Source organism: Microtus ochrogaster, chromosome 21 (assembly GCF_000317375.1).
Source record: "Microtus ochrogaster isolate Prairie Vole_2 chromosome 21, MicOch1.0, whole genome shotgun sequence".
Classification (NCBI taxonomy): domain Eukaryota; kingdom Metazoa; phylum Chordata; class Mammalia; order Rodentia; family Cricetidae; genus Microtus; species Microtus ochrogaster.
Window position 1 is genome coordinate 2,828,850 of NC_022022.1, and position 14,844 is coordinate 2,843,693.

The 14,844-nt window shown below is 50.5% G+C and overlaps 1 protein-coding gene across 1 annotated transcript; it reads right to left on the reverse strand.

The window, feature by feature from the left end:
• Positions 1–9,071: 9,071 nt before the first annotated feature.
• On the reverse strand, positions 9,072–13,342 carry Mcl1 (MCL1, BCL2 family apoptosis regulator). Its single transcript, XM_005372530.2, is given in 5 exon segments — positions 9,072–11,419; positions 12,094–12,341; positions 12,622–13,032; positions 13,035–13,075; positions 13,077–13,342. Coding segments are annotated over 5 exon segments (978 nt in total). The 5' UTR covers positions 13,238–13,342; the 3' UTR covers positions 9,072–11,302.
• Between the last annotated feature and the right edge of the window lie 1,502 nt (positions 13,343–14,844).

A 14,844-nucleotide genomic window follows, 5' to 3' on the forward strand; every position in this document is an offset into this window, starting at 1 on the left:
ACCTTTAATCTCAGTACTTGGGAGGCCTAGGCAGAGGCAGGTGGATCTCTCTGTGAGTTCAAGGCTAGTCTGTAGACAAAGAGCTAGTTCCAGCACAGCTAGGGGCTACACAAGGAGACCCTGTCTTGAAACATTAAAATAATAATAATAATGAAGCGAATGCTCTGCCCCTGAAGAGATGTCAGATGTGTCTGTCTAGTGAGCCTGAAAGGGAAGTCAGAGTCACAGAGCCCAGGGAAATGGGGTCCAGGAACCAGATGACAGACACAGGCAGCGAAGGCAGAGTCCCAGGGCAAGGGAGGGGTGGCTTCAGTCCCAGGCCCTCCCATCAGTTCCTGGAAGCGGGACTGGGGTGGAGGCCACAGCTCAGCTGACTTCTCTCCCTTTTCAGGCCTCTTAGGGCTGTTGCTGGGCAGGTTCAGAGTTTAGTCTGGGCTTGAGAGCCAATCACAGGTGGAGAACGCAGCCACAGCCTTCCAGGGTTCCCCCAACACCATGAACACCTCCTCTTTTCTGACAGCCCCTGAGCTTTCAGGCTTCAGCCTGCAATTCTGGGTAGAGGAGGTCCTACCTTCTTCTTCCTCACTGTAAGCCTAAGGTCACTGAGAGCAGTATGGGGTCAGAGCTGACATTTCTGGGAAACCTGACTTACAGCAACCTTTCCCCTGGCACCCTAGAAAGAGCCCTGTGGCCAGCCACTGCTTTGCTGACCTCTGGAACGCTTGGAAGGTCTAAGTAAGGAAGTTAAAACCCAAAATGCAATGGGCGTGGTGAAGCCCCTGGTTTTGGTGCAAAAGGGGGAATTTAGGGAAGGACTTAAGAGGAACTGGACTGTGAGCTTTGAGATGGGGGTGGTGGTGGTGGGAGCAAAGCCATGCAGAGGCCAACACAAGGCCAGAGTCCTCCCCTCCGAGCGTCTGCTGGGGGAGGAGCTGGTTCTAGAGTACAGACGAACTGTATGGGCTCAGATCAGCTGTGCTGGGGCATAGCTGGGCGCGAGAGTGTACTTTGCATACATGAAGCCCTGGGCAAGCGTTATTTTTTAAAAGCTCCAGTGGGTAGGGATTCCCCTCCCCCTTCTTGACTTCCTGGGGTAAATACCCTCTCAATTTACGCTGCAGCCTTTCTACTAAATTTAGTGACCAGACTTCCCCGCCCTGCTAGGCCACCCTGTAAGCAGCTGTGCACAGCTGCAGAGGTGGCCCTGATGGGGTTTCAACATTCCCTGCACATCTACTCACGGAGACTCCACTGTCTGGTCAGGAGGGAAGCAGAGCTGCTGCCCAGTGCCTGAGTGTCTGCCACAAGCTACTCTCTTCCATGAAACCAAGTGGACATTAAAGATCCACCGATGTGGATGGAGAACGAGACTCCGGAGCCACATCTGGATTCTCTCCAGCTGGTCCTTTCTTCTTCTTGCCTGTCCCCTCGGTAGCTCTGGCTTGCCTGTGCCCCTGAAGTGCCACCACACCAAACCCAGTGTCTGGCAGACTTCGCCTTCCCTGTCTTACTAGTAAACAGCATCAGGGAGCTTCTCCTGCAGCCGAGGAGCAGCACCCTTCCAACCCACCATCCCTGGGCTGAGTGGGGGTGTCTCAGGACAGAGGTTTGCTTGTTGCAGGAGGTGAAGAGACAAGAAAAGCACCTTTGCACAGGAAGCAGGCTCAGGAAAGTACCTATGGCTAACAAGAGAGAGAGACACTTTGGGTTAACCTCAGCGTAACTAGCACCAGTCACCAATCTGGGCTTCTCCATGGAAGGGACACTTCAAATGCCGGACTTTCAGGGCTGGAGATGGAAGGTGGGTAGGAGGAGCTGCAGGGAACATCAGGTCTGTCTGCCTGAGATGGTGCTTTGCCCCAACACTGAAGCTGAGGATTATCGAGTTCCAGGCCACCCTAGGCTACAGAATGAGACCCTCTCCTTCATTCCACTCCCACAGAAGTAAAACAGACTAGGATATTCATTTCCTGTGTGAGAACCAAAACCTGTTGGTTCAGCTGGGAAGGGCCCACACAGCGTGCACAAGCGAGCACGCATGCACCCACACACGTTTATTTTGTGTGTGAAAGGGGCATTCAAATGCCACTGCTAAAGTTAGGGGAAAACCTTCAGGTTTAGTTCTTTCTGCCACGTGAGTCCCGGGATCTGAACTCAGGTCCTCACACTTGGCAGCAAGTGCTTTCACCTGCTGAGCTGGGCCATCTTGCTGGCTCCACGTTAGATTCTTCTGAGCTTTACAGTAAGAGAGTAGCACACTGTATGCCTGAGCCCTTGCGCTAAGGGAAAGGTGCAGCATGGGACCTATCAAGGGAGGTGCTGAGTCCACCTGCCCAATTAGTTTCCTTTTGTCTTACATCTGCCCTGCTCTCCCTAGGGCTGACCACTGACTGTTCACCTGTTTTTTGTTGTTTATTTACTTATTTAGTTTTTTTTTCAAGACAAGGTTTCTTTGTGTAACAGTCCTAGCTTTCCCGGAACTAGCTCTAGACCAGGCTGGCCTGGAACTCACAGAGTTCCCCCTGCCTCCACCTCCCGAGTGCTGGGATTAAAGGTGTGTGCCACCACCATCCAGCAACATTTCTTTTAAATATGATCTTTATCCGGGACTTTTGGTCAAATCCTTATTCCACAGTTTTTCTTTCACTCAGTATCGATGCATTCTTCTTTTAATTCCGCATACAGGTAACTGCAGAGGCCGGAAGAGAGCACTGCATCCCCTGAAGCTGGAACTGGTCACTTGTGAGCAGCTCTGGATTGGGAAACTGAGCTATGGTCCTCTGCAAGAGCAGCGAGCTCTTACTGACACCTCCCCAGCTCTCAAACCCCAATTCTTTTCTTTTTGAAGACAGGGTCTCCCTATGTAGACTAGGCTGGCCACCATTTCTGACTTAATTCTCTTATGCAGGTTCACACCACCATACCTGATTCACTGCTATCTTCATCATAGCTGACATCACAGAGAGGAAGAGATTCTATTTCAGACCAGACTTTAACCACCAAAGTGAGACTGTGGGGAGAGAAGCAGGCAACGAGAGCTCTCTGCACCCAGGGTCACACAGCTGCTGATGGATCAGAGTTGGGGTGCACCTTGGTGGGAAAGTTTGTGTTCAGTATGTCCGAGGGCCCCAACTAGATCCCCAGCATGCACGCATGTGTGTGCGCGCGCACACACACACCCTTGTTTCAACACATCTCAAAACATTTCCCTGTTTCTGTTTCACTGCCTCATGAGGGAGGGAGTTCCGAGAAATGACAGAACTTCACTTCCCACAGCTGCTGTCTGCAGGTTTTTGGTTTTTGTTGTTTTTTAAAATTTTCCTTGGACTAAGGTCTTTTTGTAGCCCAGTCTGGCTTCGAACTCAAGGCAACCCTTTTTGTCTGCCTTTTCTATGCTAGACTAGAACTGTTGGCATAATTTATGGTTTTTGTTTTTTTTTTTTTTTGAGACAGGATTTCTCTGTGTAACAGTCCTGGCTGTCCTTTGTAGACCAGGCTGGACTTGAACTCACAGAGATCCGCCTGCCTCTGTCTCCTGAGTGCTGGGATTAAAGGTGTGAGCCTCCACTGCCCAGTGTCTTTTTTTTAATGAAGAGATGGCAGAGGGAAGGCAAGAGGACATATCAAGCTTCTACTATTAATCCGGAACGTTCCACACCAGGAGAATCCCCTGTGCAGCCTTCACCTGCGGGCTGTAGTGCACTTCTCAGATCTGGGTTCTCAGGGTCAAAAGGAAATAAACAAGACTATCATCCTCAGGAAACAACGTGCAACAAACCTAACAGCTGCTTCTCTGTGGCAGCCCAGCTGTCCCCCACCCCATGTCCAAAGCACAGACTGCTCCAGGCACACTGAAGGCACACAGCAAAGGCTGTAGGGCAGATCTAGGAAGAGGAGATTCAGAAATAACATGCTAGGCATGGTGGTGGTCCATGCTCATAACTCTAGCATGCAGTGGTGGCTAAGGCAGAGACCTCCACGAGTTTGAGACCACCTAGTACACACAGCAAACCATATTCTTCAAAAAGGCTGCAAACCTCTCCAATCCAGGATAATACTAACACTGAAGCTTTTTTTGTGACTATTTTCTTGGCTTCTTTCCCAGCACACCTTGTTCCAGGCTAACTGGAATAAACAAACACACATGTGATCACACCAAGAGGGGGTGGGGAAATTTTGAATGGAATGCAGCCCCAGCCAGTCAGGGGACTAGAAGCCCAGATCCCCAACAGGCTGGCAAAGAAGCCAAAACAATGAGCTCATGGGCAAGAAAAATGCAGTCTGTGGGGAAGTCTGGGCAGCCAGAGCCAACTGGTTTTCTGAATCAGGATGGGAAGGGCAGTAATTGAGTCTCCCACGGGAACAAGATTAAGAAGAGCAGGAGACACCATGCATTTAGTAACTTCAAGGGCTGTTCTTACTAAGGTTTGTTCTGCAGTGTGCTCTTGGTCCTGTTAGAAACACACCTGCTCTCCCTGGCTCAGAGTCTGAGGTGCACTCGCTGGTGTTCAGGCTAGAGCATAACCGGCTGTTCCCGAGAACGTTAGATAAGGACGCGGCAGTAACTCCAGCATTGGGAAGACCGAGCCCGTGGCACAAGGATGTCTGAAGTAATACAGCTAGTCTGTATACTGCAACACCACAGGCCACTGGGCAGACCGCGGGGGTCGTATCCTGAAGGGCAGAAGCTGACGTCCACAATCACCAGACTATATAGCACTCTGTATGACTACCCCGAAAGAAAAAGTAAAACTGCAGACTAGACTCTTTGGGGCTGGTGAGAACTCAACCTTAAGAGTTCTGTAAAAATCCAGGGTCTGCGGTTTGCAAATGCCTGGAGGTGCAGCTCCAAGGGACCCAACACACTCACAAGTGCATAACTTCCTGTATACAAGTAACTAAAGAAACCAAATCAGGCTGGGCCAGAAACCTTAGTCCCAACACTTGGGAGACAGCTCTCTGGGAGTTCAAGGCTAACATGGTCTACTTACAGCAAGTTCCCAGCCAGCTAAGGCTAAATAGTGAGGCCCCATGTCAAAACTGGAGCAGGATGCGGTGACACATGCTCCAAATCCTAGCACCTGGGAAGCAGGGGCAGGGGATCTCATGTTTGTTTGGGCCAGCCTGATCTACATAGCAAGTTCTGGGCCAGCCAGAGCTACATAGTGAGAATCTGTCTCAAAAACTAAAATAAATAAAGTAGAATCTTTTGTTTTGTTTTTCGAGACAGGGTTTCTCTGTAACTTTGGAGCCTGTCCTGGAACTAACTCTTGTAGACCAGGCTGGCCTCGAATTCACAAAGATCCGTCTGTTTCTGACTCCGGAGTGCTGGGATTAAAGGCGTGCACCCCCTCCCCATAAAAGAGAATCTCAAGAAGAAAACAAACTAAAAACACTCCTAAACAAATGAAAAAGCAAAACAAAACTTCACAGTTTTCAAACCGCTATAAAGTTGGCTGTGGTAACCCTAGGGCCAGTGGACTTAGGGGGCTCTGCCACACTCCCCAGCTGTCAGGAACTATTATTATTTTGTAGAACTACAAAGCTAACACACGTGGGAGGTAGAGGTGGGAAGATGAATGCAAGTTCGAGGCCAGTCTGGTCTACACATAGATTCACAAGCAGTCAGGGCTATAGAAAGACTTCAGTTCTTCCTCATTATTCATGCGGAGCCTGGAGCAGCAGCACTGGCTATAATCTCAGCACCTGAGAGGTGAGACAGGAGGGTCAAAAATTCAAGGGCAGCCTCGATTAATGAGGGAGTCCAAGGCTAGCCCCGGCTCAGATCATCAGTGAAGAATTACTGACCCAGGGTCAGTCCCTTCTCCCATCCCAGGGAAGGGCAACACAGTGACTCTTGGTCTCAAAGCAAAACAAAAAAGCCTGGTGTGGTGGCAAAAACCTTTAATCCCAGCACTCCACTCAAGGGGCAGAGGCTGGCAATCCACAGAGCAAGTTACAGGACAGCCAGCCCTGTTACACAGAAACCCAGTCTCGGAACCCCCCCCACTCCGCCCTCAGAGGAAAAAAAAACAAACCCCCCACTCAATTCTCAAGAGCTGTTTGACTCAGCAGCCTCGGGAGGATGCCCCTCCCCCTTCCAGATGCTTCACATAACTGAGATAAGCAACACTAAGGCTGTAACTACTGTGAACTGAGACAGAACCAAGTTTTCAACTCTCCAGTGAAGGCACTGGGGTGGGGGTGGGGGCCAGGGCCCCTGAAGGCAGAACTCGGCTGAACAAGTGAAGCTAGGAGCCAGCCCTACAACATTCTTTCTGCAGGAAGTGCCCTGCTTCAGGCATCCGGCTGGAGCCCCGCCACACCAATGACGCTCTTTCCACTCTAACTCTGTTACCAAAACTTAGAGAAAGTTCTTAGGCTGCCCTTCTGATCAGTTCATGCCAGAACTTTGAGAGGCTAAGACTATCAACCCAAATTGTATCCCAGCCGGGACTAGGGTGCCACTACGGTTCAGGAAGTGGGGGGGGGGGAGGGGCAGGGGCAGAGTGGGCTGCAGAACACTGAACTCAGGACCTTGCAAAGGTTCAACATCTACCCTAACAAATGAGCAACACCCCAACTTGGAAAGAAAATTCCGGGGCAACAGATGACCTGGTTCTCGGGCCAGCAGGTGCGGCTCAGCAGAAGCTCACTCAGTACTGGAAGCTCTTGTTTAAACTCCAGCACCCCTTACCCGCACAAGAACTGAAAACGAAAGGGCTGGGTGGCTGTCTGCCGGCTTGCCTCCTACTCAGGAGGCCCTGGGTTCTGAGGCTGGCACCTGAGGGGCAGAGGCAGGAGGCCAGAATTTGGGTCTGCACAGTAAGAAGCAAAAGAGAACTGAACATTAGTTGTGCCACACACCAGGGTGGCTGAGGTGTGTGCCCCTCTAGTGACTTAGGTTACTCATTGAGCAAGAGTCCTGGTTGGCTTACACCCCTCCTAAGTGGCGGGCAGAATTAAGATATGCGCCACCACACCCACTTTTTAATGTTTTCCCAAACAAGTTCTCAGGCAACCTACACCAGCTTCCAAATCCCAAAGGCTGACCTTGAACACTGGTTCTCCGTGGACCTCTCCAGACTTGGGCATCCTTGTGTGTGGCGGTGAGGCGACCCTGCCTGACCTCAGGCTCCCCTGGTGCCCTACAGGAACTGCTCCATTCGAGGTTTGAGGGTAAAGGCACAGTGCACAGAAGCAGCTTCACATCATAGGCACACATGGGGCTCATCATGGTGGACAGAAGGACAAGGCACGAGTATCCAAAGTTCAATGCAAGCCTAGGTCTTGTATCAAAAATAACTAAAAACAAACAAAACTTCCAAAGCATCACCAGGAACAGTACTAAGGAAAACTTAACCCAGTCAAACTTTGGGGGCCTATCTCTTTCCAGTGACTTGTTACGTAGCACGGCTTGCCTTGGACCCGATGCAATCCTGCTGGGGTACCAAGCAAGATTTAGCATGTTAATCTTACCCTTCCTTGGGTGCCACTGTCTCAACATGGAATCAAACTCGGAACCTTGTGTGTACTAGTCATTAAAGCACATTCCCTTTGTGTCTGTGTGAACAGGGCTCAAGGCCAAGAGGCATCACATCTCCTGAAGCTGGTTACTACGGTAACTTGTCAAACACGGACCCTGGGAACTGAACATAGGCCCTCTGCAAGACCAGTTAGGGCTCCCAGTCTCAAAGACACACCCCCCCCATACACTATTTCGTAGCCCGTTGGCCTTGATCTCCAGGCAGTACTTATGCCTCAGCCACTAGGCCCAGCACAAAGCAATTTTGCAATAAAAAGTTACTGATAGGCGGTGGCGGTGCAGGCCTTTAATCCTACCACTCAGGAGGCAGGGACAGGCGTTATCTCTGAGTTCTAAGGCAGCCTGGTCTAGAGTGAGTTCCAGGAAAGCCAGAGCTACACAGTGAAACCACATGTGTGGGGGAAGGGGGGGGGGCAAACCAGTAAAAAGTTACTGTCATCTGGTGACGAAGCCCATGGAAGACGGAACAGATGTTTAAACAGACAAAACTGAGTAGAAGATAGGGGATGCTGTTTGCTTGATTAGTGTTTGTGGCTGAAAACCAGTTATGCAAACCTCAAATTTGCACATTTCCATGGTGATTCGGCTCCCTTTCAAGGCATTTGACAACAAAGGCAGGACAGTTCTTCAAACTGGCTTAGTCTCACCTCCTTGGAAGGAGTGGCACTAACAGCTAAGAACTAAAACCTCAGGTGAATAATCTTGTCCATCTCAAAAGCAGGGTGGAGGTGGTGGAGTTACTGCTTTGTGAACCCTTCCATACTAAAAACAAGCAAACACAACACCCTATCACCCTGGTGAGATGGCGCAGTGGGTAGGGGCACTTGCCACCAGGCCTGAGTTTGAGCTCAGGAGGGAAAATTGTTTATATGCACACTGATACTTAGTAACTCACGAGGTAAGACAGCTTTTGATCTATGCATTAACAAGGACCTTAAAGCACTGCACCGCCAAATCCTGGGGCCCAGAGTTGCATAGCTGAGATCCTGTGCTTGAGAGAGGCTCAGTGAAGAGCCCGCCTACTACACACAAGGTCCTGGGTTTACTCCCAGAGCTTGGGGAGCAAGGGAGAAAAGCTCCCGAGGGTGCACTCCTTGCAGGGGCAGGTTGGGATACAGCACCCTAACAAGGCACACACATCTCAGCTAAAGCAGAGGACCAGAGGTGGAGGCAGGAGCATGAAAAGCCCAGGGTCAGCCTTGAACTTAGATATAAAAGCAGTGTGATGCTGAGAGCGGAGTTTACCAGTGAAGACTGTCCAGCCTGGGCTACTCTGTGGTCGTCTTAAAGGAGATCAAAAAGCATTCATTCTCCTCCAACACAGAAAAGTAAGGGCCTAGTTTAAGTAGTGCAACACACAAAACTCCAGATTAGCATACAGGCTCTCTGCCCCTTTGCTATGAGGCAAATTGACTTAACTTTTGTTTTTAGTTCACTTACATGCATTGCTCAGCTGACTTCCCTAAAGAGACTTGCATAATGGGGAAGGAAGGCGATAAGAAAAGACCCATATACCACACCTTACTTTGGAGGAGAAAAAAAAAAGGTTTATTTTTTTTCCTTAAGAGAAGAAACAGAAGTTAGGGAAACACATTTTTTACAACCCACATTAACTTGCAGTTGGTCCTAACCCTTTTGGGAACAGGTGTTAAAAATGCTGGTTCTACCAGATTGAAGGTGTTCACCACCCCAGCTAGAATGTACATGGATGCTTGAAGACGGTATGGTTTTCCCTGAGAAGTGTAAGACAAGTTTGCTGCCAGCTATCTTTCCAGCAGCCCCTCCCCCTTCACTCTGGAGGGTGTCTCAACTACGCAGCTAGGCAGCACTTGGACCGTGCCTCTTCTCCCTCCAAATAAACCCCTTTTCTCAACCACTTGGGCTCTCCAAGTCTGCATGGCCCTGGAACCAGAACAGCCCACTAGGAGCAGACTGGTACAAACACAAACTTCCACAACTGGATACGGGAGCACGCCTTCTAGGCACCTTAACCTGTAGGGTCAAACTACGTAAAGTGCTTTTAATTCCAAGAGATAAACATAAATAAGCAATTTATAACCAAGAAGGATAAATACATAGGTATAAACAGCTCCAACAAGATGACCTCGGGCTGGGCTGGACAGGCAGGGCACTTCTTCCCCATCGCTTTCTTAGTCATCTGATTCATGCCTATTTTTATCTGCAGTCCTGACTAAAGGTCACACTGAGACTAAAGCTTTCCAATGACCACAGCTTAAACAACCTCCTCCAGTTTACCAGTCAGCTTTCAGATAACTGAGGCTTAACAAAACCCCCCTTTCTCTAAATTTAAATTAAGCATACTCACTCTGGGGCAGTTAAAGCTGTGACTTTTGATGCTACCCACTTTGCTCCTGTTGGTCAAAGGCCTCAAAGCCTCTAAGGAGACAAAGCTCTGCTGACTGACAGGAGGGAAATGACTTAAGTTCCTAGTTGGGGGTGAGGATGGGAGCTCCAAAGAGAAAACGTGGACCTCGATTCTATCTGTAGAGGGACCAGAGGGAGCATCACAAGTCAGGATTTAAGAATGGTTAATTCTATATAACAGTGGGACACCTAGAGAAACCAACACAGAAATTCAAAACAAAGCTTGGCAATCATTAGTAGAAAAGAAATACATACTTGTTTTATTGACAACACCAGGCTTAAATTTGTATTAAACAAGTAAGCCTGTGAATAGCACCATGGTTATGACTCTAGCCTGAATTCCCAAACCACTTTACAATTTAGTAAGTCACCGGGGGGTCAAATGTCTTACATCTACCTGCGATACAAAATCAGACTGGGAAATTAAGCCTGCATAGTTGTGAATCTGAATTGCCTCACTACAGCCAGTGCATGCGCAGCTGGTTCTGTCTCTAGTACTGGTCATGTACTGGTCATGACAAAGTTCTAAAAAGCTGTAAGAAATAGATTTTAACTACAAGTTGCAAATCTTTTCAAAAGGGTATGGAAAAACTAAATCAGAGCCTTCCCTCTTTTATATTCAAAGAAATAGACTTTCTGTAAAAATATATACAATTTTTACAGACAAATACATTTTATATGTTGCTTCTCTTAAAAATTGAGGCTTTTCAGTTTTGTAACTAATTAGTGGAAGCTTAGTCAAGTACTTTTGGCCATTACTAGGCTAATAAACTTAAGAATCATCCAAACCAAGCCAAAGTAGACAGGCCTACACATCCTGAGCACGTGGGCTTTGTCAACAAGCACACCTGGGAGATCGCGAGCGCACGTCTCCCTTCACATTCTCGTGCACTCCTGTGGCTTCCAGTCACAGTTTCTTACTTGCAGCTCACATCCATTTGCACAGGTCACCGTCATTGTTAGTGCTTCTTTGCGACACTACAGAGAGTGGTGGATTCTGCATATTTATTGAGCTCTATGACTAGCCTGACGACTGGCCACTCCGTTCAGGACAAGGAAATCAAGTCTGTCCATCTAACCACTTTCGTCCAATCTACAAGTCCTCCTCCATGGCCTCCCAAAGTCTGCTGAGTGAAAACTTTGCTTCTTTCAGATAGTAACTCTTCAAGAGGGAGCACTTTCCCCATGTATTTATTCTTGTTGGCCACAATCCTGTAGCCACTTGCTTTATTTCTGGCTATGTTGCTAGAGTGGAACTCCTGGATTGTTAAAAGCCGGGGCAGCTTCAAGTCCAACTTCATAAATACACTGGTTTTCACAGAAGCACGCAGTTTGGTGGCTGGAGTTAAGAGACACCTAGCACTCCCAAGGCTATCTGATCAGATAGGCCAGCCCAGCCCCCACTCCAGCCACACCCGCGAAGGCCAGCAGCACATTTCTGATGCCGCCTTCTAGGTCCTGCACGTGGAAGAACTCCACAAACCCATCCTAGAAAACAAAAGAAAAGCACATTTTTCAAGTATGGGTTTCTGTCGTTATGACACTAAATACAGATAAAGGATGAATTAAAATATCCCCCGAAACAATGGCGAACCAACTATCAAATATTCCCGGGATGCAAGAGCCGTGTCTGGAGTTTCCGGTGAGTTAGATTAGCTCACAGCTGTACCGCACAAGGTGAACAAGAATTGAGGGCCCATCAGACAAACGCTACCACTCTTCAGAGCCCCGGAAGCATCTCTCCCGTGCGTCAGTGTTTCCTAATGAGGTTGAGCACACTTCACACCAGAGCTCTTTGGGTATTAAAACATCTAAGCTGCAGGCTCTACCAGTCTCCATTGGATTAAAATGAGGGCCTACAGGGAATGTAAATTTAGTCATCGCAGGGGTCCCTTACTTCTTCAAGGTTTCAAATCCACTGCTCTGAAGATCACCCAACTGACTTAGAAGAACCTACAGAATACAAAACCTTCTGGTACAGTTCAAGGCCTCCATACCACTTTTTCTTTGGACCCCCCCCTACAACGTCCAACGTTAATCAACCAGAGGTACATAGATCTGGAACCGGGAGCTTTGTAAAAACCTTTAGCTGCCTCCACCTTCACTAAGTCTTGCACCCCATTTCCACTCCACGGCCCCTTTAAACTGTAAGGCAAACTTACCCAGCCTCTTTGTTTGACAAGCCAGTCCCGTTTTGATCGGACAAGAACATCTGTGATACTTTCTGCTAATGGTTCGATGCAGTTTTCCTGGTTTATGCTCTTCAAGTGTTTGGCCACATAGGCACCGAAAGAAATAAGAGTCACAATCCTGCCCCAGTTTGTTACGCCATCTTTGAAAACATGGACCATCACTCGAGAAAAAGATTTGACATCGTCTTCGTTTTTAATGTCCAGTTTCCGAAGCATGCCTGAGAGGGAGAAAAGCACGCAACCTTTCAAGGCCTCCTTTGTCTGCTGCAGCCGGCCACGACCCCTGCCCACCCACGGCGAGGGGACTTGGCTCTGCCGGCTCTGGAGCGCTCAGGCGGACCCCACGCCGACATTGACATCCCACCCTTTCCGGCTTTTGAACCCAACTGCCAGATGGGCGGAAACAATGACTCACGGCCAGAACACGCCGGGTGCGGAGCCAGCTCGCCTGGGCTCTTCCCGCACGGCCCGGCCCGGCCCGCCCCGGGAGCCGCTTACCCTGGAAGGCCGTCTCGTGGTTGCGCTGCACCCCGTCGCCCACGCGCCGCAGGGTCTCCAGCGCCCTCCGGCCCGAGGCGCCCGCCTGGCCCAGCGGCTTCGCGTCCTTGGCGCCGGCCGCCTGCTCCCGCAGGTAGCGCGAGATGATCTCCAGCGACTGGCGGTACAGCTCGTCCTCCTCCTCCTCCTCGGCCGGCGGCGGCGTGGAGGGCAGCGAGCCGTCAGCGGCCGCCGGGCTCCCGCGCTCCCGCAGGGGCAGCACGGCCGGCCGCTTGCCGAGCGCCTCGGGCTCGCAGCCATCCAGCTCCTCCTCACTGGGCACGATGGCTGCGGCCGGCGTGGCCAGCTCCCCCCACGGCATGGCCAGGAGGTCCAACGCCCGCAGCAGCCACCTCTCGGGCGACGCTGGAAATCAGGGTCCTCCGCGCCCAAGGGCGGCGGCCGAGCGACCACCCACGCCGGGCAGCAGGGCGGCCTCCCCTCCCCCCTCGCGCCGCGCCTTGGCCTCCTCGGCCATCAGGCGCGCCCCCGCCGGAGAACCGCCGGCCGCGCCGAGGCTGGCGCCGCCGCAGTACAGGTTCAGGCCGATCACCGCGTTTTTCCGCAGGCCAAACATGATCGGACGCCGCAGGAGAAGGGACGAGAGCGGGGAAGGCCACGACTCCAGACTCGAGGCTGGCGGAAGTCAGGAGTGGGCCAGGCTGGAACCGGCCGCCGCCTTAGGGCCGCTCTGACGCAAGCGGGGTCTTACCGTAAAAGGGAAAGGGGCGTGGTTTCCGGAGAGCCGCGCCGGACGTGGACCGCGGCTCTTCCGGCCCGGCTGCGCACGCCGGCCACATAACGATCCGACTGGCGGCGCGCGCGTTCCTTCCGCCCTGTGCGCCTCTGCTCCGAGTCCCTGCTTGTGCCAGGGCTTGATGTCCAGGCTGTCCCGGACATTAGCGAGTCCTGCCTTAGCCTTTCTCGTGCTGGCATGACAGGCTTGCACCATGAGCTTCGTTTTTAAACCATACCACTTTTTAAATTATTATTATTATTATTAGTAGTAGTAGTGGTGGTGGTAGTAGTGGTGGTAGTGGTGGTAGTGATAGTGGTAGTGGTAGGTTGAGGAGGAGGAGGAGGAGGAAGAGTGGTTGTATGCCTCCATGTGGGTGCTGGGAGTCGAACCCGAGTCCTGAAAGAGCAGCCAGGGCTCTTAACCACCCAGGCATCTCTCCAGCCCTTCCCTGCACCACACCTAACTCGAAACCATTGATTCGCTTAGAAATAGAGGGAAACGGGACGGGGAGGATAGAAGATTTGAGTAAATAGGAGCACGCTATGGGAGACTTGCGTCATTTTTCTACTATGTTTCAAAAATGAGGACGCTTCTCGGACCACTATTAAACAGTCATTTATGTGGAGCCTCTGAAAAGGTTCAGACTTGTGTCACTGAAACGCAAACCCGAAGACCTGAATTCGGAAGAGCGAGCCAGCCTCACAGAGTTCCGTGGCTGCCACAAGAGCCCAGCTCCTCACCGCCACATACAAAGAATAAAGTCTAAAAGCGAATCATTTATGGTGGCTGGGCCTGTAGCTCAGTTGGTAGAGAGCTTGTCTAGCCCTGAGGAGGTAGAGGCAGGACACTCAGAAGGTTAAACTTGGCTACCTAATGAGCTTGCTCTAAACAGTCACTTATGACCGCTAAGGGTGTAACTCAGTTGGTCCCCAGCATCTCATAAGAAGGTGGGGACCACCGGGCGGTAGCGGCGCACACCTTTAATCCCAACTTAGGAGGCAGAGGCAGGCAGATCTACGAATTCAAGAGCTAGTTCCAGCACAGTTAGGACTGTTACACAGAGAAACCCTATCCTTTTTTTTTTTTTTTTTTTAAAGACACCTGATCTACATAGCAAGTTCCAAGCCAGCCACAGTTATTTTTTTTTTTTTTTTTTTAAAGACACCTGATCTACATAGCAAGTTCCAAGCCAGCCACAGTTACATAGTGAGACCCAGGCTCTAACAAAACAAAACAAATTGTAGGCTAGGAATATGGCTTAATTGCTAGAGCGCTTGCCTAACAGAAAACCCCGGGTTCCAAACCCTGTGCAGTGATGGCACACCTTTCATTTCAGGACTTGGGAGATGGGCCAGTAAGTAAAGATACTTGGCGCCAGCCTGAGGACCCGGTTCTTTCCCTGGAACCCACGTGGTGAAAGGCAAGAAGCCTGACACCTGTCCGCT